A 27,389-nucleotide genomic window follows, 5' to 3' on the forward strand; every position below is an offset into this window, starting at 1 on the left:
ATCTTGCAGACACACAGGCCTGCCTTGTCACCTGGTTTCTGGCTTCTGCTTCTTCGTCCTCAGTAGCCAGAACTGCTGCTCCAGTTTCAATTGTTGCCACAGCTCCAGTAAGATTCTATTTGACTTTCCATTCAGTTTCTCTCTGTCTACTCCTGCCTTTATCAAATCAACCCATATCTGGGTCCTCGTGACCTTCATGGGGCCCTTTTAATTCTTCCTTCGAGTAGCAGACCATATTTTCTTCTGTGCTTTCATTGTTTGGGCCTAGTATAGGAGTAGAGCATAGAATGCTCCATGACCTAGGGAGGGAGCTGCACCTCCCCTGGAAGAACCTGCGGTTGCCGTCCTTATTTTCTTTTGAATTTCCGCCAGCTTTCAACCAGGTGGGGTTTAAACTGAGGAGTGGCTGGTGCCTCCAGCACTGGCAGGGCCTCCATCCCCACCTGTTTACCAAATCTCAGCTCATCCTTCATTTCTTGGGCTGATGGCACCACTACATCCTTCACCTGCTCCACAGCACCTTGCAGTCTGCACTCATGCTGCTGCATCTCAGGCTGCCACTACACCTTTACTATTTCCACATCACCTCATGATGACACCATTTCAGTCATCAGCAAATTTTTTACCTCCTCAACAGCACTCTGCAGCTATGTTCTTGTGTTGCCTCTTCTTGTGCTTCCAGCAGGAGGACATCCTTCTCCCTTATGGCCTTTCTCAATATTGTGAGAAAAAAACACCCGAAACCTCATGGCACTTTGGTTCTTTTAGGAATTCTCTATTTTGCTAAGTGTCAACTTTGCTGCCTCAGGTGTTGCCTCCACCTCTTCCCAGTCCTGGGGTGGCCCAGTCCTCTAGGAGGCAAGCCACCTCAGACCACATGGCCACTGGGGGACACTCAACATTCTCTCTATCCATAAGCACATCCTGCTGAAACACTCCTCCCATGAGGGCAGACTGTTCTGTTCCCCGGTCTACAAAATGAATCCTGCCGACTACACCACTTGTCTTGCCAATGGGTTTCAGCCAATGACAAGTTCACTATGGATTCAAATGAGACTGGAAATTGACAGTGGAACATTCTTGGGGTGAAAGGGTTAATACCCAACTTTATTTCCATGGCAGCCAGTCAATCACTAGAATCCCGTCCACCCAGAGCAAGTCTGAATGCAGCAAGCCAGTCCCTGTCTCTGGTCCACTCTGTCCCCACAGCTGTCTCAGTCTCTGTCCTTGGTGCTGCCTCCACTCCAGTCTCTGCTCTCCTGCAGCCATGCAACCATGCACCCCTGCCTCCGTGTCACACAGAGCACTGAGCAGGGCTCTTTATATAGAGTCAATAACAACATATTGCCCACACACGTGTAGTGAGCAAGCTGACCAGGGCCAGGTGAGAATCCTGGCCACAGGAATCTTCACTTTCTCCACAGGAGGGAGGAAGAGTGCTGTAATTGAAGTAATAGAAATGTCTTTTTCCCTCCCTCCCCCCTCCATTCATGTCATCCTCAAAACAAAAATTTTCCTGGGATTTTTATAGAAATTTGTATAGAAATTGCATATATGATGGAGTGTTTTTCTTATTTTTGCACTTAATAATACTCACAAATAATAACCAAATATTAGAGATTTGGTTATTATTAGAGATAGACTGAAATGGCAGAGATCTTTTGGCTCATGGATTTGTAGACTTTGTCCCTGGTCCCTCTCAAAGTGTGAGATTATGAGAGATACTATATGTGTTATGACTTAAGAGAAGAAAAAGGTCCTGGTTACTAGCAGAAATATGGTCAGAGGGAGCCATAAATAGAATACGGAAGGACTTTTCAACAGCAGAAAAGAATTCTAGCTCTTCCATCCAGATGGGCAATCCCCTGGGTGGGCTGATTTTGTGAGTCAATCGTACCCAAAGTATATGTCTGGAGATTACAAAGAAAATAAATACATTTTTAGGTCAGAAATGTCTGACCTAACTTGGTCTGAACTAACTGCTTTGCTTTCTCCCTCATTTTCACTAGGTGGTGTGTGTGTGTGTATGCATATCTATATCCCTGTTTTTCTTTCTTTGATAACACACCATTAACTTAAATACAGTTTAACTTTAGAAATACGTATTGTACTTGTTCAGATTTTTTAATTGAATTTACTTATATATACTCTCTCCCTTAAAAAGGTTAGAGGTGGTTTATTTAATAGACCATCATACACGATGTATTTGTGTATGTATTTGTTCCAAAGGCTTTTGGTAAAAGTCACTTTCAATTTGACAATATAGTCAATTGAACATCTATTATGCTTGAGGCACCTTGGGGTTTATAAAGCTGAATGAAATGTGGTCCTTAATGCTTGAGCCTTGGTGTGTTACCTCATCCAGGACTAGTTGCTTTTTGTCAAGAGGGTAACAACCCTGGTGTCATATCAGAATCACCTGGGGAGCTTGTTAAAAATATACCTGCCTAGGTTTCATCTCTCATCTTAGGGAAATTCTGATAATAGGCAAGGCCCAAGGTGTGTGCAGTTTTAACAAGCTCCCCACATGACTCTGATAGGCAAACCAGGATTAAAACATTGCTTTAAGAAAGGTCTATTGCAGGAGTTCAGCCACAAGTAGACCATGTGGATGCCCTTGAAACCTGCAACAAAGCAGCTGGCTACAATTGTTTATAAAGCTTTCTAATAATTTATAAAGTTTCTATTTTCACTGCTTCAGAGTGGGTGACAAGCACCCTAGAGAACAGGGTTGGGCCCAGTTTTCTCTGTAAAATACCTGGACAAGACTTCTATGGAGGAATAAGATAGCTACAGCCCAAAACCATCTCCAAAGCCCCCCCCCCGTCCTTATTTCTATCTCCTCAGAAATATGGTTATTTGTGTCATTTTCTCCTTCACTAGATTGTGTATTCCAGAGTAGGGGTAAACCTCCTCCTTCTGCCGCTAAGGCATATAGTAATCTGTAAATAATAGCTATTTGACAGGCGTTTGTTTTGAATCGAGTTGAATCTTCAAACTACTGGGGTCTGACCATATAGTCATATCTCTTAGTGGATATTTATAAACATCCATACAAACATTTGTTTGTTTATAAAACATTTCAATCACACAAAAGAGTACATAGCATACATAAGAAGGAATAAAACAAGCACCCACGGACCTATACGCCAGTTTAGGAAATAGGACGAGCCCTGTCGGACTAGATCTTTTTGAACCGTAACAGGCGTCTAAGATTTAAATCAGAGCGCAGGTATTCAATCATTGAGTGATTGGATCATTCATTCATTTGTTAAATGTAGCCTCTTATTGTCAGATCGATGTAGACGAGGTAGTTATTTTCTTTGTTGGAGTGAGGGGGGTCAAAAATCATAAAAGGTATCGCCAGAGGCACACAGATTGCCTTTGAGGCAAGCGGTTCTAACAGCCCGGGCGCTCCGGAGCGGGCGTGGTTTCGGCGTGCGGACACTTTGGGCAGAAACTACGCGTCCCGGCAATCCGCGGGGCGAGTGGGCGGAGCCAGGCCGGGGGCGGGGTCCCGGCTAGAGGGGGCATTGTGTCGGGATCGCGGAGCTGCATTTGTCTGGTGGAGGTGGGCGCTGAGCGGGCGTCGTGTTCGCCTGCGGTGGGCTGGAAGTGTCAGCAGTGGCCGCTGCCCCGGCCCCGGCGGGAGGAGTCCGAAGAACCACGCGCCCGCTCTCTGCGATCGCTGGCAGGGGTGGCGAGCCAGCGGAGCAACATGCACAGAGGCGCCCGGCGCCCTGACGACCCCTCCCGAGGAAGAGAGGCCGGGGCGGCGCTGGGGCGGCGGAGAGCATGAGGGAGGCCGGGGGGCGGCTCGGCTGCGAGCGCTGCTAGGGAGCGGTGCGCGCTGCACACTCGCCGGGGCGCAGCGGAGGGCGGGGAGCCGGGCAGGTCGCGCCAGCGCACGGGTGCCGGCCGCCGGGAGCTGTTCTGATTTCCGACGCGGACGCAGGCGGCCAAGAGCAGCCCCCGGCCCCCGGCGTGCAGCCAACATGGGCAACGCGGGGAGCATGGATTCGCAGCAGACTGATTTCAGGGCGCACAACGTGCCTTTGAAGCTGCCGATGCCCGAGCCAGGTGAACTGGAGGAGCGATTTGCTATCGTGCTGGTGAGTGCGGGGCGGTGGAGGGGCGCTGGGGACTCAGGGCCATGGGGCCGGGAGGCGCAGCTGATCCCCGCCGCCTCCCTTTCTCCCTGCGCCTGGAGCGAGTCTCCTGCTCCAAGGGGGAGGCGCCCACCTTCCCCATATGGCCTCCCCTCCTCACTCCTTTCCTCCCCACTACAGCCCCCGCCGCGCTCAGCCCTTTCGGGGTCCTGGGCTCGGGCGGGCTGCCTGGCTGGTCCTGAACCCATTGTTTGGCGGGAGAGGCACCTCACAGCGCGTGTGCCCGGGAGGTGCGGCGTGGGCGTGAAGGGAAGGTGGCGCGGGTCCGGCAGGAGGGGGCTGCGAGCCGCTAAGGCTTTTTGTTTAAAAACAAGCAAATCAAAAAACAAAACACAAAATCCCCGCAAACTACGAGGCCTTGCGGACCATCCGGCGGGCATGCACCCACGGGCCGGCGGGGTCCGGGGCGGAAGGGTTGCAAGTGACCGGCCTCTGGCGGCGGGTCGGGGGTTGCGCAGAGGCGAACTTGCAGGCGGAGGTCGCTGCTTGGCGGTGGGGAGCGTCCCCGAAAGGGAAGGAGAAGAAAACCCGTGGTGGTGCGGCAGCCAGTCCCTACGCGAGGAGGGGAGTGGGGGATCTGAAACCCAGGCGAGAGAAGCTTCGTTTCCGCGCGTTCCTTTTGGTCTTAAATCCTAAGCTACAAGAATGTGCAGTTTTGCGGGGACGTGTTGCGAGCTGTTCAGACTCCCGGGGCGACCCCTTCCCTCGCAAGGAAGTCCCCGGTTCTCCCCCCAGATCCGCTTCTCCTAGCTTTTTAAATCCAAAACACTGAAGATTCCCTCTTTCTCCCTTTCCTTCTGGGGCTAAGTTTCAGGGCCCCTCCCAGGCAGAGCTTGTCAGCGCTATTAGCTCAAGAGGGTGTGGTGGCTTCCCCCTCGGCCCAGCCGGAGTCTGGACTGCAGTTGGTCCCCGGGTTTAGAATTAGTGTCCAGCCTCTCTTAAAGGATGGTGGGAGGGAAACGGGCAAGATCGGACGCGTTCCTATTCCTCACATCGCACATTTTCCTTTTCCTAGCTGGTTACCTTCAAACTCTCCAAGGCTAGACAGCAAGAGAAACTTGTGCTCAAGGCAGCCAAATTATGCGTCTGCCTGCGGATTTCGGGCATTGTAACCTCGCAGCTTTGGGAAAGGACTCGAGTCTGGACACTGGGGCATTTAAATTGCCTTTCTTAAGGCCTTTAAGAGGGGCCGGCTTGATAGGGGGAATAATGTTCTGGATGGCAGGTTAGCTTTGTGCTCTTCGGGAGAACAGAGGCCGCACGCTTTTCACGCTACCCGGAAACTCTGGTGTGGCAGTCGGGATATAGATGAGGCTGCCTGCCTTGCTTTGCATCGTCTGTGATCCCCCACAGCTGCTCCCACCGTTGTGCAAGATGCGGACGCTCTGAAATGAAACAGCATAGGATTAATTACTTCTCAAGGCAGCCTGGGTGCATACTTGACCTGTCTTTTACAGAAGCAAACGTTTTTATTCAGAATCCTCTTCCTACCAGACACACGGTTCTCTGGATTTTCTGTCTTTCTATCCATACTGGGGAGTGGGGGAGGGTGTGGTGGTGTGTGTACTTGAAGTGGAAGGGCCAGTGACACAGGAAAACCAGATAACAATAATGCAATTAAGTTCTGCTCGACTGGGATAGCATGTTTTGCATGAGCTTTTGGTTACCCTGCTGATTAATGACACATGGTATGAATTAATCTGTAGGAAAATAATGTCCCTTTCTTAACATGGTAGATTTGTGTTACCATTAAGTCTAGCAGCCACAAGTAGGATGTAGACATTTATGATTCTGCACCACAAGCTCCTTGGGGCAGTGGTTGGTTGTGACTACTTTTACTCTGCGGTGTGTCATACACAATTACTGGATATGGTTCTTTTCTTAATTGTTTATATAATTTTCTAAGTCTCTCCAAACAAGAAAACAAACAATACCAATTTTTTTAAATAAATATTTTTTGAATAGAGACAAAGCTTTTGGGAAAGGCTCAGCGTGGGGGCGGGCCCTCTTATTAGGGATGCACTCAGACCATTAATGTGGTTTAATGTAACTCTCCCTAGTTAGCTCCAGCTGCTCTCTGAAAATCTACAGGAGGAGTTAAAAAGCATTGTCTTTATGGGCTGATAGAAGTGCGACCTTAGGGTGATTTCCCTTGTCAGTGTTACTGACGTTGTACGTCGTGCAATGCTCTCAACTTTGCTTTTCTTCATGAAGTCCTTAAGAAATCAGCTCAAAACATTTAATTCTGGAGATCAAGCTTGAAGGACAGATTTTAGGTGGCAAATTTTTAAGGATATATGTGGAGAAATTTTCCATCCTGAGACAATGGAATCATGTTGGCATTATTGAAACTAATTTTAATTTCCTATATGATAAAGATCATATGTGTGTTTTGGGAGGAAAACCAGATAGTAATACTGTACTGAAAAGTATACAAGTACTTCATTGTGACTATGGCTTACATCAATAATTAACAAGCCATTTCAGGCATGGAAAACAATTGCTTCCATCCCCCAAGCTCTAGAATATTTGAAGCATTGGGGAAGAGTAAATAAAAATTAAAATGACAGAAGTCTATTTCTGGAAAACTTGAGAACAAATCTACTCAATGACTGTGTTTCCCTCCCACCATCAGTCTGTATTGTTTACATTGTATTAATCTAAAAAATAGTGGATATGAATGAAAAGAGGGAGTAAAAGATTGCTGAATTAAAATTATCGAAGGGGTCAACTTAAAAAAAATTTACAGGAAAAGATTTTAAAATAGAGATTTGAGTTACTGAACTTATTGTAATTAACGACAAGCAAAAATTGGATCCAAATCTTAGGAGCTTAATCCTCCCTACGGAGTTTTCCCCCTTTCTGATTTTGACTTCAGCATTATTATAATAATAGTTATAAGACTTATACAGTATTTAAAGGAAAGCATTATTGCTCCTTGTATACATTTAACCATTTGCATCCTTGCACATACCTTTCACGTAGAGCTATAAGGTGATATGCCTTTGTGTGTGTTTGCACATGGGTGCAATGCTTCTCTTAAACTCATCAATGGAAGTGTTTCATGAACTATAAATTCAATCATCTCCTTCAACTTTTGTTCCTTTTGGGTGTATATAGTTCCTGTATTTTATAGGCAGTGGAAGCCTATATTTGTTTGGGTCCCACACATTTATAATTAAATATACATGTGGATCCCCATTGTATTTATTTAACATTGATTGTTGGGGATGCACAGACACATACACACATAAATACTCCCATGCCCTTTATTTTCAAAGATGACAATATGAAGGTGATTTTTGTGTGTGGTGAACAGACTGATGGTCTTTGTCAAAAAATATCTCTTTCTGTGTTAGATTATCCCATAATATTTACAAATATTTGCCTTGCAGACACTGCTTACTACTTGAATGTAAGTCTCCCAGTGCCTCTGTCAAGGAGCTGCCCTAAGGATGAGTTTTCTCTGAGTTTGAGAGGAAAGGATAATTTTAAGCCCTCTGTTCTAAGCTGCTGTTTTCTGTGTGATGTCAGATATCGGGCTGCTCTACAAACAGACTCACAAAGACAGATTAGGAAGTAATGGTTTAGGACAGTACTATCTTACGGCTGATACCAAGAACCACTTTGGTGTGCGTCTTTGAGTCAGTTTCCTTTTGAGTTATTTTTCTTGCCCTGAGGTTGAATGTAGTCATTCTGCCTTAGGAAGAAGTGGGAACATTTTCTGAGTGCCTACTATGAGTATGCCCTGTGCGTACATGTTCTTATTTAATCCTCACAAAAACTCCAGCTGTCAGAAAAATTACAGATGGGGAGATAGATTATCTAAATGGCCTGAAGTCATACAGTTACTGAAACCAAACTAGGATTTTAAGTCATATTGGGATCTTTGCCCCCCACCAATGTATTATACTCCCGTATGCCTAGAACTGAGAAGGACAAAGGGCTTGGACTAGCAGTAAAGCTGTAAACAAAACAACAAAACACAAAACCTTAATTTGGTAAGTGCAACTTTCAAACTGTAGAAAATCGGCAGAAATTTTTTAGAAGTGGCCAAAGTGAGGTGCACTGGATGTTTCTCTTTTAATATCAAACACCTTGTCATCTTCACTAGCTGTTCTATTTCAGGCATCAAGTTAGATACTAATTTGATCCAAAAGTATACTCTTCAGTTATTCCTATCAAGGCAGACTTGAACTGCCTTGGTTGGGAAGTTCAGGTTTTCCCAATATAAGGGAAGAGTCGGCCAGTCAGTGCAGTGCATACACTCCAAGTGTAATTATTTGGGAAAGGGACAAGGACAGTGAAGTTTTAGCATTTATTTCCCTCCGCAAGGTGGTGTTCCATTTCAGTCATTTCCAAGGAGGGCTCTTCCCATGAAGTCTGCTGAGCAGATGGATGGGTAAGGGTGCTTAGGCCATCCCCAGATGCGTGCTGAGTTGTTTTCTCATATCCTGTTGTAAGGGAAAGGAGGTGGAGGTCACTTTGAGCCATTATAATCTTGTCCTATGCAGTGACCACCTGAGCTGTTTTAGACTCCAAAATGGGAATATCAGTTTAGGACTGTGTCAGTATTGACGGCATTTTTCTTCCTAATAATACCAGTGTATTTGGCTATGTAGGAGAAGTTGATCGAAGGCTATTCTCTGGATGAATATGTTCGGCTCCAGTGAGAGACTGGCAACAACATAAATATAAAAAGATGGAATCTGGGGGGAAAGGTATGCATGCTTTTAAGTCCTTAAGTGATAAGACTGACTTTGGCATGTGGCTTCTCATTTAGCAAACAGCGGTGGCCTGGGAAGTGGGAGACTTAGCTTAGAGTTACATCTGCTGTACCAGCTTGTGCAAATTGGTCTTTTCCCTTTGCTCCTTGATTTCCCTCCTCTGTAAATTTCACACAACTGTTTAGACAGTCTTGAGACTTTTTTTTTAAACCATAGCATTCAAAAGTGTAAAATTTCCAGAATATAGGTGCCTGTGTGGCAGGGGGACTAAAAGAAAAAAAAATTTCCAGAACATATTACAATCCATCAGCTGACTTGACATTTTGAAGAGCTTTTATGTAGAAAACGTGTAGGTGTGTTTATTCTGTGTGACCTAGAAAGAAGAATTTCCAGGGTCAGTGACTGAAAGTCATAGGAGTTTAGAGATAAGTATTCTGACATTTAAGAATTGTCAGAAAATGAGTAGTGAGCTCTCCATTCGAGTTACTTAGACAGGCACTGTATGGAACATTCTGACGATTGGAAGGTCTTTCCATCTCAAGACCCAGCTAGTCCATTGTTGGTTTGAACAGTGCCCTCCTTGTGCTGAGTCTGCCACCTGCAGGTTCTGGACACAGAATCACAGCACCTGAGAGTGGGGAAAAATCTCCTTTGTAGGTGCCTGCAGGGTTCAAAGAAGAAAAAAGTGATATAGGCTCTTGTTTGTTCTGGAAATTCATTTGACTTTACTAAAGCTGTTGTCTGAAGAGCTTGGTCTTAATGAAGTGTGTTCTTTTCATGCATAGGATTTGGGGAATAAGCACAATATGAAGGGGGCCCACTAGTCCTCCTGATTAAGCAAGTAATAAATGTCATAGAAGTGGCTAAGAGAAACACTGATTTCAGGCAATTCTCTTCTGTGCGAGAGGCAACTGGTCCCTGGAATCCTTAAGAGAAGTCCTTTCTTGTCCTTCCTGTAAGATGGTGTCTGTTCATTCTGCAGGGCCATCTTCATCTCTGCTCCCCAGATACCCCATTCTCTTCTCCAGAACCCCTTCTTTCAGAGTAACACCAAAGACTATGCAGTTTTCTGATGGATATGATGTAACTTAGAAGCTTGTCTTCTGGAAGAGATCGTAGCCAGCAAACTGCCTCATGGACTGTGATTTGTCTGAGGCCCACAGATGTGGGCCAGGATGGCTGGGAATCCCTAATTCGGGAAATACAATGTCCCTACTTGGTGGTGTCATGGTATTGGGTGTAGATGGATACAAGTGTACTTTGTTTTCACGCTCTTGAGGTGACAGCAAAACTCAAACTGTGACCAGTGGCATCCAAGCTCACAGGGAGGCACCTCATCACAAACTTCCGGTAGTTTCTAGGGCATTCCAGAGGTGTTCTCCCATCGCATCTTCAGTGTTCTTGTGCAACCTGCAACTGACTATTATTGCACATGTAACTTGAATCACTTCCTTCTTTGCTGAAGAAGCTTTGTTTCATTTGTGAGCTCCTGTATCCATTGCCCCAGTCCCTGTAAACTCGGAGGTATTCACCCCTGCTGTCTCTACGGGTAATCTCCCTTGACTGCCTTCTCTATGGGAGATGGTGCCCATGGCCTAGTTCATACTACAAATGTACAGGCTTTTGAAAGATGTCAGATCATTCACATTTTTGGCCCTGTGAGTGGTGCTGGAGTGTAAGGTGTGACTGATGCCTGAAGGTAACAGGCCTCACCTGTCTCAAGTCCTGCCTTGAATTGAGGCTTTGCTCAGGAACCTGATTTCTTTTCCTTGTTCTCGCTTTATTTTTTCTATGCAAGTTGGATGGAACACTTTATTTAAGGTAGTATAATGAAGGGATTGACAAGATAAAGCAGCAGTTCTCAGATGTGATTGCATATTGACATCATCTGGGAGCTTCAAAAATTACAGGTGCTTGGGGCCCACTCCCTAAGAATCTGATAAATTTGGAGTGTGACCGGAGCATCATCCTTAGGAGATAAGAATGTGCAGACCTGGTTGAGAGCCATCGTACGAGGACTGGGTTTTCCCTTTTTCTCCCAATCACCAAGCCTAAGAGGTAAACCGCAGTGAAACAGGTGAGGGGACAGTTGTTTAAGAGGTCCCAGAAAACTTGGGGAAATAAAACAAAATTTTTTTAAAAATTAAAAACACTCCACCTAAAGATACTTGATTCAGCCAAAAAGCATTAAGATGAGAAATACAGAATAAATGGATCAAAGCCTGTTGAATGTTAGATTATTTAACTTTAGAAATGACCATCCAATCATCATCATGAAAATTTGCTGAGAAAGTTTTATGTATTACAACTAAAGAGTGAACAGTGACCCTGAGGTGTGCTTCTGGAGTAGAAAGATCAATAAATCAATTGGGTTTTTGCTTAGGCCTCTATTCTCAAGCCTAATTGTTTGTGGGTTCAGTGAAGGACTTTTGCTTTGATCTCCGGTTTTACCATTTACAAAGACTTGATGAGCTTGGCTTCCTGGAGTGAAATTCAAATACACTCGTGAAATGTAAACAACTTTCATTTATTAAGAATCCTATAATCAAGGCAAATTGGCCTGCTTATATAAGCAATTAGCTTTGAGATTAGAAGACAAATAGGATGCTAGGTCAAGAATGAGCTGATTGTTCTCAGTGCAAGACTTCAGTTACTCCTTTAATAGTTATAAGCACACAGACGTTCCTTGTATTCATGATCTTTAGCATTTATGGTTTGGGATTTGAGGATAGTGTATGTGGTTTTCTGAACTGAGAGGGTAGAAGCGATGATTGTTTCATTTTCATCCAGAAATATAAATAAATCTTTCAAGGAAATGTAGGTAGTGGGTTTATAGCCAGATAAAACGTTAGCAGTTAGGAACAGGGTAAGAAAAGGTATGAGTTTAGATGAGAATATTAAGAGTAATGGGGTTTTATTTTGGTGGGGAAGGTAAAGAAGATGACTGTTTTACAGTTGCAGAAAGATTGTAAGTAGTCTCATCTACCTTTAGTGAATAATGTTGTGTGTGTGTGTCTGTGTAGAAGGAAACATCAGGATGACTAATGGCAGGAGAAGCTGGACAGAGCACGATTAGATTTGCACCAAGCAACAGTGCCCAGTGAGTTCAATACGGCCAAACGTCTTCTTTGCAAGCTGGGGAGCCTAAACGCAAACATAAAGAATCAGGTGAATAGCTTATGGTTAAGGTTCTGGCCCTTAGTTCCCAGTAGAGTCAGCCTTGTGGTTCTTCCAAGGAGACTTCCCTTTTTGGTGACCATCAGCTTTTTTCATGAGTCGGGATTGTTTATTCCCAAGGACTTCTCCTGGTGAACCTAGGAAGCCAATTCAGTCCTAATGTTGGGACCAGGCTGCTGTAAATTTGGGATTGATGATTCCTCCAGGCTTATCACAGATGAGTCTACTGCTGACTGATCAGGCCATCCATATGCAAACCTGCAGAGACCATTTCGAACTGTGTGGCCTTCCGGGTTTGTGGAACCGTTCCGTGGGCCAGTGTTGAGCCTCTCTGGTGTCCTATCACAGTAAAAGTTTTGAATCTCAGGTCAGCTTTTTTTGGAAAGCACTTGTTTGGTTTAGAAATCTCCCAACCAGGCCCCAGTACTCACTTAATGAACTACTTCTTCAACATTAAACATCTATTTTTTTTTCTGTTATTTCACCATTATAAGAAATCCCAAAGTTGGTTTCATCTAATTTTTTTCGATTGATAATAGAGAAATTATGAATAGAGAAAATAAAAATTCTGTTTTTGTTCTTTAGGATGATATCTCCTAATTAACCTTTAAAAAAACCCTTTTCATTGAAGAATAAAATACAAACAGAAATGGGTCTGTATCAGGTGTGCAGCTTGATAGATTTTCACAAACTGGGCAATGTTGGAACCCACCCCTAGATGAGGAATCAGAATCTGTTTCCCTGTTTCTTTCTTCAAACATGGTTCGATTTAATTCCTTGCCTCCCCAGCCAGTCACTCACCTGAACTTACTTTCTAGGTGGCCACACTTATGTGGGAGAAAGGAGACCACAGGATTGTGTTTTGTGGTCTGATTTTCAATGACTTTAGCCATGAGGTTTCCACTGCTTCCTCTGAGAGAGCTCCCCAGTCCAACCTGGCCCAACCATTAGGAAATACTGACATTGCAGCATCTTCCTGTCGCTCTTTGTTGTGACATCATTGATGACCCTAAGGGGCTTGTTTTATGTGGGTATCGTATCTCTATTTTTCATAATACCAAGAGGGAGCCATTTTGATTTGTGCTCCTAGTGTGAAGCATGAATGGGATGGGTTTTCCACAGAGAAAATAAATGCATTTTGGACTGCAGTACTTGGAATCTTATACTTTCACGTACATGCTTTGTTTATCACTCTCAAGCCTAAGTTTTGGCCTTTAGCTTTTGCCATCTTTCTTGATTCTGTTGAAATACTAATGTGTGTTAAGACTGTACACTTCATGTTCTGGTTCAGATTTCCCACCCAAGCCCTATTATGTTACTCTAGACAGTGATCTAATTTGTGAATCTCTTTGGCCACATTTGTTACTGATGGTTTACCTTCCAGATTTTTCCTCTGCAACCTCTGCATCCCTCTCAGCCTTCTCCTGGAAGTCATCCGCAGTCTGGCCAGACGCATAGACAACCCTGTTTCGGAGCCGACTTTCTCTCTGTCCACAGAACAGGCCCGCACTTTCCCTTTACTGGGTCTCTTCTCAGTGATTCTCCTGTGTGTTTACAGGCTCCCTTTGCCTCTCTGCTCATTGAAATTATATCCAGCCTTCAAGGCTCTTCTGAAATCCCACCTTTACAAGTGCCCTTGCAGGCCCATGTCAGCTTGGCGGAGGTAGGAAAAACAACTCTGCCTTCTTTGATGTTTTTATAGTATGAATAGTATAAATTATTTATCTTACTCATGAGATCCCTGACCAAGTGTCAGCTCATATTTGGTCTGAGGTGTGACTGTACAATAAAGGATGCTTTTTAATGTAGCTTTGTGGTCACTCATTACACTCTTAGCCATCAGTTTATGTCCCTGTTTTACTCGCCAGTTCACACTGTGGGCTTGGGGAAGGCAAGGCCCATATCTTACAGGTCCTGGCACTGTTCTTATCCAGCACAGTGCTTGGCCTGGGGAACGTCTTAGGTAATTACTGAGTGGAGTAGAAATACCACTGAAATATGACAGGGAATTGAGTGGCTCCTTGCCATGCTAGGCTGATTGTTAACTGTCGTAACTTGCCTTTGTGTTGAAATGACACTTTGTCCCAGATTCTTACTCATCTTGGTATTCCCCACATCACTAGATTGGACTGAGTGCCCAAAAATACTAAGTGTTCAGAGATCCCAAGCTGACATATGCTTCACCTGGCTTGTTACGGGAACACTGGTGAGTTAGGAGAAGACGAGGAGGGTGGTGGAAATGGCCAAAGAATATCAGTGGCGTTTCGCTGTCAGAAGCCTGACTGGTGTGCCATGATGTGCTCTTGTCCAGCGAGTAGTAGCGCAGTAGCGTCAGGCTTCTCACTGTGTCCTTCGTGATGGACTTTTTTAAAATTTGGAGTAAGGCGAGGTTAAGTGGCCAGCATTTCTTATTTTGGTATTTTAGTGTCTTGCTGTTTACAAAGTGCTTCCAAACGATCCTTTGTGATTCTAAGAGTTCTTAATAAATGAGGCAAATGGGGCATGAGGGTATGTGGCTTGAAGTTATATAAGAAGTTGGTGAAGTTTGTGATCCCATTCTAGGTTTTTCACACTAAATCTCCAGGGAGCATTCACTGTAAAATAAGATCATTATGTGCTGGCTCCTGTCCTGTGCTTTGCATTATCTCTGACGTTCTTGGTAAGCCTTGGAGGGAAATATCTTCATTTACCAATGAGACAGTGGGGCTCAATGATAAAGTGGTCAGGACTGAAGGATGAGGCACGATCTGAATCCAGGTCTGAACGGTGAGAGCACCTGCTGCTTTCTACTGGACTGCACTATGTTTTCTGAGTTAGCTATGTTGTAAGTATATGCTTCCTGTTCTTTGTTATTCATACACCCTCTGGACTAAATTCATTAATGCACACAAAGCTATACTTGGTCTTTATAAGTCTAGCATTAGTATAGCTGGAGATATACTTAGATAAGCTCTAGTTCAGAGGGTAAGTGCCATATCTATATTTTCCGTGTTCAGAGAAAGTTTCCTTGAAACAGGAAATAGAGATGCCAGTTTGTGTCCAACCACTGCTAGACTAGTTTTTATGCTACATCATGAAGTTCTGCTCATTTGTCACTGCTTTAGAAGGGCATATACTTGAATCAGACAGTCCCAAAATACTAGGGAGCACTCACTGTGAGCCACACAGTGTTGTGGGTACTGGGGGTGCAGTGCTGCACGGAGCTGCCAATCATTTGCCCTCATGGAGTTTACAGTCTAGAGATGGAATAAGGTGCTGGGCGTCCACACCGATATATCAGTGAGACTGCTCGGAGGCTGCAAAGTGCTATGAGAGAATAAAACAGGATATGCAGGGTGAGATAATGCCCTCAACGTTAAGGTCTTAGTGATGGGGAGCAGGCAGCCAGTGTGTGAAGGCTGGGTAAAAGCCCTCAAGCTGGAGTAGCCAGGGCTCCATTTTTTTTCTCCCCCTCCTGGCTCAGGATGGGGTTCCACAGACCCTAGAGCAAATGAGGAGAACAGCATGTGGGGATGTGCTCAGCCCAGTTGGCTTCAGATACTGCCTACGGGGAAGCCTCAGAGCAGAGGTGCAGGGGTCTGTTTCCTTTGTCAGACAGAGCCATTTCTTTTAAGTGGCTTTGGGCAGTCACAATTCTGCCACTTGTTAAAATCAGATGATTTTAACAAATGATCATTGCAGTATTGTCACTATTCTAGACCCAAGGGACATACAGTTTGAGAATGGACTGTCTGATTAGTGTGAACAATGCTCTTGTAAGTAAAATGCTCTTGTAAGTAAAGGCACTCCTAAGGCCAGTACTTGGAATGGTCCATTTTATCTGCTTGAAGCTGTAGGTCAACCTGGGTCAACGTAGAAAGAAATTTCTTTTTTGCTCTATCTTGCTATTAGCTTGTGGCTTAGATTTCCTTCCTTTTTTCCTTTCTTTAAAATTTATTTTAAGGGTGTAGAAGAGGTTTGATTCTGAAGTTAAAAATAAAAGCTGTACATAGTTAAAATTATCCATAAACTCCTGTACATTGGCCATAAAAGTATAGTTCTTGCACTGTTCTGGGTATACAACCCTAGAAAGTAATTCTTAGGCACGTTCAAGTTTGAGAACTTCTGAACTTGACTGAAAGAGCAGCCACCAAAGAAAAGTCTACATGTAGATGTCTAGGCATTCAGACCATCCAGCCTTTAACCCTCAGACCTCCATCAGTGACTGGAGAACGGGTGGGAAGTCTAACATCCTGCTTGCCTATAGATTTACTCCATTCTTGTGCCTCATGATGCCTCTAAAGTATGTATTAATGGATTTATTTCTTGTGATGACTTTAAGACAGCCCTCAAGTTAAAAGTAGGTTTGATGCATGCACAACAAGAACAACAATGTAGGTCACGTAGTGTGCATGTATTTAATCACTTCAGCAAACATGAGAGGTAGCTCAGGAGATCTGAAAGGTAGGTCTGATCCCTGTTCTATATGAGACACTCAGGGTCAGAGGACATAAGGGACTTGCTTGAGGACATACGTTTCTAGTGAATATTAGAGCTGAAAACCAGCTCTGTTGACTCTAAAGCTGTGTTCCTAACATAGGTTTTTGACTTCCAATTACAAAAATGTATTAAACATAACAAATATAAATGTCATCATTCAGAGTAACTTGAAAACCCTGTGAGGGTAAGTTCAATACCTTTTCAGCCTCTTAATTTTGCTGGTACACACACACACACATACACACACATACACACACACACACAGTGAATAGTGACTATATATCCTTCAAGTGAAGAAATTAAAGATAAAATCAGAACTGGATGAATAAGCCACTGTCCATTGTTGAAAGGCCAGATAAGCTTGTGATCAAATTGGCTTTCTTCTAGTAATAGTTATCCTCTGAAGGCTTTCTGAAGGCTCCCTTTCAGATAACTGTCTCTGAACCTTTGTTTTTTTTCTTTTTTTAATGTCTCTAATAAAATGACTGTGTTGTTACAGCTTGAAGGCTGTGCAGTAAACCTTTTGATCAGCCCTCAGTGACATCCCACAGACCTGGACTTCCTTGTGAGAGGTACAGCCGTTATTATCTTGTATTGATAGACTTTATGTTAGGTGTTGCTTATTGTTAATAAACAAATCCCACGTAATTCCATTCATTCTTTCAATGAATGTTTTGTCTGGATGTTTGCTCCAAGCCAGGCACTGTGAAGATGCTGGGACACAAAGGTGAATAAAATGTCACCTCTGCATTTGAGGAGCTAACTGCTCAGTGGAAGAGGTAGGCACGAAAAGGGAAAGAATAGGATTTTTAAAGGCATGTATCACATACGTATGTGCTGTGTATATAATGTGCTGTAGAAGGGCATGTTGAGGTTAAAGTCTTCTAACCTTTTAGGTAAGTTGATAAATCTAGACAAGTTATTAATTTGGTTGAAAATTGTAATTCATAAAGTACAGACACAAATGAATTGTGCTCTGTGCCTGAATGCCTGAAGGTTTCAGTGTGTCCATGTAGTAGTGTAAAGCATAGAAGGTGATAAAATGTGCTAATCCCCAGGACAGCCTTTCAGGTAGGAGAAGATTCTACTCTGAAGAGAAGTAGGCTGTGAGACCCACTCCTCTCTGTTCTGAGCATTCAAACCGGAGTAAACATCTCACTTTATCACAGGAATTGATGGCACTGGATCATTAGGACCCAGAATGGGTTTTTAGCTTGTTCATGAGCATAGCCTTTGGAATTAGTCCTGAATTTGAATTGGGATTTTGCTGCTCACGGGTTGAGTCAATCTTTCTAAGTGTGGGTAACCATGCCTGTCATATGATCTCAAGAGCCATCTTTTGGGTTGTTGTGAATATTAAATGATACTGTTCAGTACAGTCAAGTTGTGGCACTCGGGTTAGTACATCACACATAATGGTTGCTCTGATTGTTTTACACCCTTTTTATTTGATTTTACTAAAGCACCGACTTGCGGAGCTAGGCTGTGGACTCTAACGGGGCTTTTGTTACATCATCATCAACCTCAAATGTGAAGAGCATGCCGCATTGAACTGATGGTGGCCTGTGCTTGCCGCTCCCACCTTAAGATTGCTCTTCCTGCCTTCTTTCATATAGGAGTGCTTCCAAAGGTCAGGTTTGTTGTATGTAGCCTCTACTTGGATGATTTATCCTGACCCCTGCACAGTTGTGCCATATAGAAGAAAAGAGCCTGGTGTTTGAGGGCATTGGATGGTTCCATTTCAGAGCCTGGTGGGAGTGGCAGCATTTCTGTAACTGGAGCATACACTACCATGCCATGTGCAACGGTGTGGCCCCTAAGCAGCTAGTGCACAGGAGAAAATGCTTTTTGAGATTGGGACCATCTGGGCCTTGAAGAAATGGCTGTTGAAGTTTTCTTTGGCTCCAGTTCCATTCTGGGATGGATGGAGTCATTCTGAATTCCAATAGTGGCAAAAAAAGGATTTGTATAACTTTCATATAGATGGCCTTGTATTTGATTTGATTGAGTGGAGAGCATTATTCAAGAAAGGCTTCATCCTTGGTTTAAATCCACAGTGCAATGAAGTAATTACAGGTTGCTTTCCCCAGTAACCTCTTACTGTATTTTTTTTTCCAGAAGGTTCCTTATTAATCTGTTTGGGTTATATACTACACACTCAGACAGAGCTAAGCCTGTGAAACAGGCCAGTCCCAGATCAGATCAGTGTGCCACCCCTGTCTAGAAATAAGAGCCTAGAATTTTCTGAGAATGATTTTAGACATTCTTCTTTCTTAATCACTTTCCAATGAGGAAAACTGCTCTTTTTCTCTCAGCTGGTGAGTGTCACTTTGCCCTTAATTTTAGAGTGGCATTCTACTCTTTAAAGTTACCAAGAGGAACTAATCCAACAGAACTGTCAGACTAGTATGAAATGAGATTTTCTATGTTCTCAGACTTTGAGAGTCCTTAAATCTGGTGCATGTTTTTCTTGGTGCCCTGTTTCCATATCAAATGGCTGTAACTTTTGTATTTTAGTAATAAAGTTATGAACCCAATCTCTCAGGCTTCTTGTGCCATTTACTGTAGCCCTTAGTCAGCTTAGAATTGCATGGAAGGAAGGGGTGAGCCAGCTTTGTCTGAGAAGGTCCAGATGAAAAGGATTATAATATGGTACAAAAACATTAGCATATCCAGCCCAGCCGTGTGACTCATTCCTTTTGGGGTATCCGTTTTGACAACTTCTTTGAATCACACATCAATCACAGTGTTAGTATTTTTGGCAGGGCGCTAGACCTTACCCTAATGCTCGCGATAGTAAATGCCAAAAATGAACAAAGAAGAGAATTATAAATGAAACATCATAGCGTCCCATGTAGTTTTTTCTTGAACAGAAAGAAAATTGGGAGTTAGGAGATATCTTTTTCATGGTCTCAAGAAAAGATGCTACTTTTATCTCCATGGAAGTAAGAACTTGCAACTACCTCTGCTGTACCTACTGTTCCTCCTCCTGTGTTAGTTGCCACTTGGGCTTTCCTTCCCCAAGCCCCTCTCCTAACCTAGGAATAATTCTTTTAGGGCTTCAGGTTTTTCTCATGATGTCCTGGTGACTAAGCTTGCTCTGGGATCGTTACACTGTTTACTGCACGTAGTCCTTCTGGGAAGACAATCCTGTGCACTTCAAAGGAACAGCAGATTCACAGGGTGTATCTTGAAATAAAAATTTGACCCTTTGTCTCTCTCCTTTTCATCTCTCTCTCTTGCAGGCATCGTTTCCTTCCGCGCAAACAGACCCTTGTAACAGCTGCAGTCTGTCATGCTGTTAAATGATTTGCGTCACTGCTCCTAATAAATACGTGCCGTAATTTCATGCAGAGCTCTTTTCATACAATTTTATCAAATAGGCGATACGGTGCAAATAGGCTGTATGGTACAAGCGCACTTTGCAGCATGAGTACTTCAGTACTGAGAACTAGTTCTAATGGACATGATCTTAATGAAACAGCCCCAACGCTACAGAATCGTCAGATAAACTAGAGGAGTTTTGGAAGAAGGAAAACTTTGTATCTTCTGTCCTTGTTTATTTGCTTGAATGAGGATTTCACTGCTTCTGCAAAAGTGGCATTAATACTCTTTACCATTTTTTTAGCACTTTCTATGGGCCAAGCCCTTTGTGAGTGTTCTATGTATATTTCTTAGAATAATCCTGTGGTGTTTTAATCATTTACTTAGTGCTTGAGAAGGATTTGAACGAGGCCTTCTGACTCCATGGCGCATGGTCAGCTAACTCTGCTCTGTACTCTCTTGGTGCAGGTGGAGGGGAGGTAGTGGTGGGGTGAGACGGGGTGGCTGCTTGGAGTAGGTGTAGGTATCACTTAGGAAGGTGACAGTCCTCAGTAACAAGCCGCAGGCTGTAAACCCAAAGGACTGCTTACTGACTGTCACTGTGTTAATTTCTCATCAGAAAGGACAAAGTGCAATTAAAGCATAAAAGTTGTGGGGCAGGGGGTTCTGTAAATCACCAATAACACTTGTTCTTCAAAGAGACCTTACTTGTTTCTAGTAAAGCGAATGAAATGAAATGTAGGAGATATTCATAGTGAGGTGACTGAAGACAATTGGTGGTTCATTCCTTAGAATCAATGCCTCTTTTTTCTTATACACGGTTCACATTTTATCTTAACATAAGATATGTTATGGCCTATTCTGAAAGATGTAAGATTATTTTTTTAATTACCCTCTTTCAAACTCTTATTGCAATCGATGCTAAAATACATTTTACAGTCACTGCTTCATAAGTTTCTGTAAATTCTATAAACCCAAATAAAAACAAACCAAGTCTTCAGAAAACAAAATTCTTACCTTTACTAAGCGAATTGTACTGTTTTTTTTTATATCATTCTCTTCTTTTAAAATATAGGTGTCTTTAGATGGAAAAGATGTGTACTATATGATATTTAAATTCCAGAAATTGTAATATGGTACTGAAGCTACCTGGGTAGATATCATTTAAACTCCATAGCTTATAAAGCCTACACTGCAGAGCTATTTACTCTTTAGGTTTGATCATGAGACTATTCCTTAGGTCTTTGGTGAGTTGCCAGTGTCTATTGCTTGTGGTTATGCTAAGATTGGAAACATTTGCTTTATGAAAATTTTTGACTACAACCAGTGGAGAAGAATTATGACTTGAGGATATTGAGAAGAGGGTCAGTAATAGCTATGTTAACGTATGTGAATCTATAGTCTCACTAAATTTTCTAGGAAAAAACATTTATCTGGAAAACACTGTACTTTAAAGGAAACATTTTTTTTCTTTGATAACTTCTGGTGTGTGTCTTCCGAGGTTGCATATGTGGGGGGAGGATCTGGATAATAAAAGTTTGCATATTTTTCTTTGAAATTTAGCTTGGTACCTTCAACTTAAAAATTAACATATTTTAATAAAATTACTGTCACAGTGGGAGGTGGTTTGATACTTTGTTTCTGTGTGCCTAAATTTTATATCTGTGGACCTCACAAGGTAGAACCATTCTCAAAAAATCATTCCTTTTCCTGGGTTTATGTTTCTGACTTCTAGTTTAGCTCTGAGGGCTCGGATGGCCTGAACCCAGGGACTTTATCCCCAGCAGTGCCAGCCACATCCCAAGGTCTCCTGTATTTCAACTCACCATCTGCAGATGGGAATGAATGCTGCTCTTAACCTTCTCAGAACACTGATTCGAGATAAATCCTACAAAGAGCTTTCGTAGAGGGAAATTCTTTTATACGTGATAATGTGGAAAGGGGAATTACACTGAATTTCAAAGTCCTGTTACTATAATGTCATCAAATAGAATATAACCATTTATACTCAATGCAAATGCAAAACATATTTAAAAGTATTTTTTTTTCCTGCTAATACAAATAATCTCATTGTAATCTTCCACAGAGTGCAGTTTAGAAACAGAAAGTTAAATATTTTTAATTCCATTGCCTGGAGATAAGCAGTGTTCACTCTTTTGGTATGTATTCCTCCCAGTATGGTTTTATTTTCTTGTGTATATTCACATCATGAACATCTTTTCTTACTTTTGATTAGAATTTCTGAGTGCTTGCAAACTGTTACATTGATGGGCACTTTGCGGTTTATTTAACTAGTTCCTCGCTGTCTACGACTCAGGATGGTCTGTCTGTCTCTGTTTCACCAAGATGAATATGGATATCCTTGGCATGCATTCTAAGTCGTGTCCTCAGCATGATGTTGAATACAGTTTAAAGAGGCAGTTCAGAGTGGTGAGAATAAAATGGGCATTAGGAGAATGGCTTTAGGCATTAATTGTTGCTGTAACCTTTAAATCACTGTCTTTCCTAGACTTCACTTTCCTTCTTGGTAACAGGAGAAAATTGAGCTAACTCCTGAAAGGTTTTAATTCCGACTGCAGTCATTTGGGATATTTTACAGATAAGGAAATGAACTGAAGGGATTCCATTGTCTCTTGGAATAAATTCTGTGTTTGGTGGTTTCCTCTATTTTTTTGGTAGTGCTGAAGGTACTGGGCACCCTGTGGTCTAAATCAGTAATCATTGATTATGATTAATGGTGTCTGAAATGGCCTATTTTGACTTCAGGAAACCCCTTTATTGACAAAATCTTACTTAGTAAGTTATTGACTTTAGTATTGTTTCCTTTGAAAGTTAGAGTCTCATCAACTGAAGGATGGAAAAACAAGATGTAGTATATCCATACTGTGGAATATTATGTGGCCATAAAAAGGAATGAAGTACTGATACATGTTATAACATGGATGAACTTGAAAAGCATTTTCTAAGTCCAAGAAGCCAGTCACAAAAGACCACATATTATATGATTCTTTTTATAGGAAATGCCTATAACAGGCAAATGTGTAGACACAGAAATTAGACTTGTGGCTCCCTTAGGTCTTAGTCCCTGGAGGGGGATTGAGGCAGGTAATAGCTAAAAGATACAGGGTTTCTGAAGTGCTTTGTAAGGTACTGAAAAGTCAATAATTGGATACCTTTTGGTACCTGACAGCTTATAAATAATACTGTACATTAATTAATTTTAGCAGGCCCCAAATAGCTTGGGGTTCATCTTGGTCTTTGTTGTTTTTGATGTTTACATTGGAATTCTAGCATTGGGTTTCCTTAGTTATTTTTGTCTGGGTGTATTCGTGAGTTGCTCATGAGGTGGTTGCCTGAGATTGTCTTCTCAATTGGGGTACTTCTTCCCCTTAGATGTATTAATTATGGAAAAGTGAGTTCAGTGAGGGAAAGCAGAAGTAGGGGTGAGAACTGGGATCCTTGGCAAAATAGCAGTAGACTTACAGACACTGTGAAGTGACTAGTGGGTATCAAGAGGGAGGGAGGGTTGGGCTCATCAGGGAGAGGGTGAAGGGGATAAAGGGGCACAAAAATTTGCAGTCCCAATATAAGTTGGACACAGGGATGGTAGTACAGTGTGGAGACTATTGTCAGTGATTCTGTAACATCTTTCGATAGTAACTGCACTAGAGGGGGTGTGAAGATTTAATAATATGGGTAACTGTTGAACCACTCTCTGTTGTTTATTTGAAACCAACCAAAGAGTGTATAACAATGATAATTCAGTAAAAAGAAAAAAAGAATTGGGTTCCTTGGAAATTCAGACCATGTTTTTCATTTTCAGTGAAATTGTCACATCCTTTAGGAATTTCTACCAAATCCATAATCATTATGTTTTAAAATTCAGTGAACAAATTTTTGTTTTTACGAAGGTCTATAGGATATGCATAAAATGACAAAACAGTAGATCACCTAATGGGTGAATGAAAGAAAATGTTGGCAGTTTTGCCTTAAGCCTGTCTTATTCTGGCATTCTACATTGTCGTGATATCAGCTAGAGAGCCAGGTTTTAAAGCAAACATTAGTAAACCGTAAAACATACCTTGAGATAATCTAGTGCAACAAGAGCAAATTTGGCAGAATTTCTGAAGCAATTCCATGACTGGTATTTCCAGTAAATGTATTTAGATATGTTTTGGGGTACTTTTCCTGGCAAAATGGTAAATTGTGCAACTGGAGTAGACTGACTTGTATCTTAGAATTAGTTGGGGACTTTCATCTTATGAAAATGAGTTTCTTCAACAATGTTTCTGTTTAATATCTGCAATAAATCCAGCTTTATTCAGGAAAGTTTTTAGCTAGAATATTTTTGTGTTACTGACAGTGCAGAATTGTCTTTACTGATTGGTGAAGTTTGTTAACAGATTCTTGAAAAAATTGAGAGGTATTTTTCTTCCATTTGGAGTATCTGTCCTGCAAACCTTGATTAATGCCTTTATTTAAGCTGTGAGGATTCAGAGAATTGAGATAGAAAATAAAATGCTAATATTTTTGGAGATTTTTCAAACCACATATGGTAATTGCACACCCATGTGCCCAGCACATAACATGTGATTTATTTATTCAGTGAGATTTTATTGGGTGACCCTGGTGTGCTGGGCACTATATTGGCTTAAGCAGCCTATGAACTTATGTATAATTAATACCATCATAGGAGTATGTATTAAATGGTAGGCTAGAGGTGGTATATGTTCTTTGGGGCAGAGATTGACAAGGAGTTTGAAAAGAAACTCAAGAAAAATTGACTCTCAGAGAGTGAAAAATGAATGGGATGGCTTGGAGTTGGGGAAGGGTGGGGAGTAGTTTTGGGGGAAGGCCTTCTATGGAGAGGCATGGAGGGTATGGTGTGTTTGGGGGGCTGCATGTAGTTGCTATGGCTAGAACATAGGGTGCCTGTAGAAATGATGAGAAATTGTGATAAAAATTACATTTTAGGGATGTCATCTGGGAGCAATCTTAGGGTGGACAAAGTCAAAGTTAGAGAGCTCATTCTTGTATAATCAGGCAGTGAACCACTCTGGAGATGGACTAGATTGCTGTTTGTAAGTGTAAGAATGAAGAAGGAAGACCCAAGAGTTGGTCCTAGGAAGAAAGGGTAGGACTTGGATTCAAACTGGTTCTTATTCGGATCAGGTATTGCCCTGACATTCTTACGGAAGCTGTGGATCCTTATACCAAGAGAAGTCCATAAATATATCTACATACAAAAATTAACATGCAGTTCCAGAAACCCATTCACAGACTATCAGAGGTCTATGGATCTCAGGTTCAGAACCCTTGATCAGTGGAATGGTGGAGAGAAAAGAATTGATTATTCCACGTTTACTTGAGCCTGGGCATTTGTCAGATTTTGGTGCAGCCAACAGACTGGGCCAATTGGGTGGAGTAGCTAGTGTCATAGAGGTCCCGGATATATTGAGATTTGGGGATGTACTGAGATTTCCCGGTAAGAATAAGAACAGTGCATTTGTCTCTGTTAAAGTGTTGAACACACAGTCTGTAATAGACACTCCCTGATTCTAGATTAAGCATAATAATGTATACTTGACTAGATGCAAGTTCTAGATACATAAATATTAATCCTAGCAGATTAATGTAGTGTGCCCTGGTTTAAAGTGCTCTGAGCAGTGGTTTTATTTTACAATGGTTTTATTTTACTTGTTTAGTGTAGGAGGCTACATTCTTACTGTATATTGTTAGTCTTGAGTTCAGGCATTTAGTAGGCATTTATGTTCTTTGATGAAAATGTGAGTGCCTACTCAGAATGACGCTGAAAATGTAGTGTCACATTTAAGCAGGTCTTATTTCTACACATTTAATGCCTTTGCACTCAGGTGGTCTGTATTTTAGCTAACAAAGTCCATAAGCAACTTCTGCACCTGAGGAGTTGCTTTGGAGAATGTCTTGGATCTCCAAGAGCACTGATGATTTGTAAAACAGGTTGGAGAAGGGACTGTGAAATCAGTCTTGTCTTCTAGACATGTGAGGTCATCTCATCTTGCTTCCTCTCTATCAGGTTGAAATCACACCCTGGTGCTCCAGGAAGATGATTGTGCACGTAGTTCAAAGAGATTTTGCATTCTGATATTTAACAGTTACTTTGTGATGTTCTTTGTGATTTTCATCTTAAGGCCCGTGGTTGAGGAAGGGTCACATGATCTGCTCCCTTTCGGCCAGCTTCCTGATCCATAACCGTGGCTGCGGCTCAGGCAGTCCTGTGGCGGCCCTGTGAAGTGCATTGCCAGCCAAAGCGAACTGGCCTGCCACGCCGGTCTAGCTCCTTGCTCCTCAAAGTGTGGTGCCAGGATTAGGAGCATCAGTGTTCCTTGGAAACTCATTAGCAATGCAGATTGTCTACATTTGAGCAAGATCCCATAAGTGATTCATATGCATGGTAACGTTTCAGACTTCCTGGACTAGTTTTCACCAACTGTACAGGAAGGAGCCTGTGATCTCAGAGCCCTTTTGCTGTAGTTTAGGACCATTTCCATTTATTTACTGCTCAGAGGTGATGGGGGCCGTCTGGTCACCGTCTTCCATGTATAAATTTTTGTGGAATTAAAGATGATGATTTAGGTGCCTGTTTGTATAATATCTTTCCTCATAGAGATTATCTTTTGGCCTTTCATTCTATAATGCTTCTGGTCTCTGTTCCTTAGATGATTTTTACAAAATATTTCTGAAATAAGCAAAACAGTCTTATCAGGGTCTGGTCGCTACTAAATAGGCAGAATAACTCCTGATCCATGTATTTTATGTTCTTACTCTGAAGATCTAGGGGCATTGGCTATATTTTTGGTTTCATTTTGAAGGGTTATTTTTGAAGCAGTAAAAGTAGCAAATAATTCTTCCTTGAGGGAACTTCAGACCCCAAAGTACTGGCCTCTCCTCTTGTTTCTGAAGAATGGAACAAGTTGACCAGTGGTCTTTGGAGTCCCTTTGGGTTGGTACTTAGGTTTATTTTAAAAGAGAGAAAAAGAAAGGAAAGAACACATTAATAAAGGGAGGGGGAGGGAACAAGATTAATAATCCAAAGTAGAACTATTGAAAGTAAGTTGGTCAGATGGGAAATGAGAAGTTTGGTGTTGGTGGTTGTTTATAAATCTCTAGGTTTTAGGATTTGAAGGAGAATTCCTTGAATTTATATTTTTTCTGATGGTATTTTAATATCAGAGCTTTACTCTTTTTTTAATGTAAAAAGTTCAGTTATGGGGGAGAAGGAGAACCATAAAATATGTCTGCAGTGGTCTTTTTTTAATTCCCTCAGACATCAGAGATTTTCTAAGTCTTTTCCTTTTGTGTGTTTTTAGTCTGGGCATCTTTGAGTTTAGTGCAAGCTGTAGCTCTAAGTGAGATGTTCTAAAGTATCCAGCTGAGAAAGGGATAGTAGTCTAATCAATATTGTTTAAAGTGATCCTTTAAATCATGCTGCCTTTTTTCTTTTTCAAGGGTATTTGTGTAGTTTTAAAACATT

The 27,389-nt window shown here is 42.2% G+C and overlaps 1 protein-coding gene across 13 annotated transcripts in view; it reads left to right on the plus strand.

Moving 5' to 3' along the window:
- The first annotated feature begins 3,520 nt into the window (after positions 1–3,520).
- The window catches only part of FMNL2 (formin like 2), a 281,458-nt gene continuing 257,589 nt past the window's right edge, over positions 3,521–27,389 (plus strand). For 9 of the 13 annotated variants that reach the window (XM_073241465.1, XM_073241469.1, XM_073241464.1 and 6 more), the window contains exon 1: positions 3,522–4,112. In XM_073241465.1, coding sequence (XP_073097566.1) covers positions 3,996–4,112 — 117 coding nt within the window. In that variant the 5' untranslated portion in view covers positions 3,522–3,995. Of the gene's footprint in view, positions 4,113–17,102; positions 17,125–27,389 lie in introns of those variants that run through there. The other 4 variants (XM_073241458.1, XM_073241460.1, XM_073241470.1 and 1 more) reach the window with 3 other exon arrangements.

Source organism: Manis javanica, chromosome 7 (assembly GCF_040802235.1).
Source record: "Manis javanica isolate MJ-LG chromosome 7, MJ_LKY, whole genome shotgun sequence".
Classification (NCBI taxonomy): domain Eukaryota; kingdom Metazoa; phylum Chordata; class Mammalia; order Pholidota; family Manidae; genus Manis; species Manis javanica.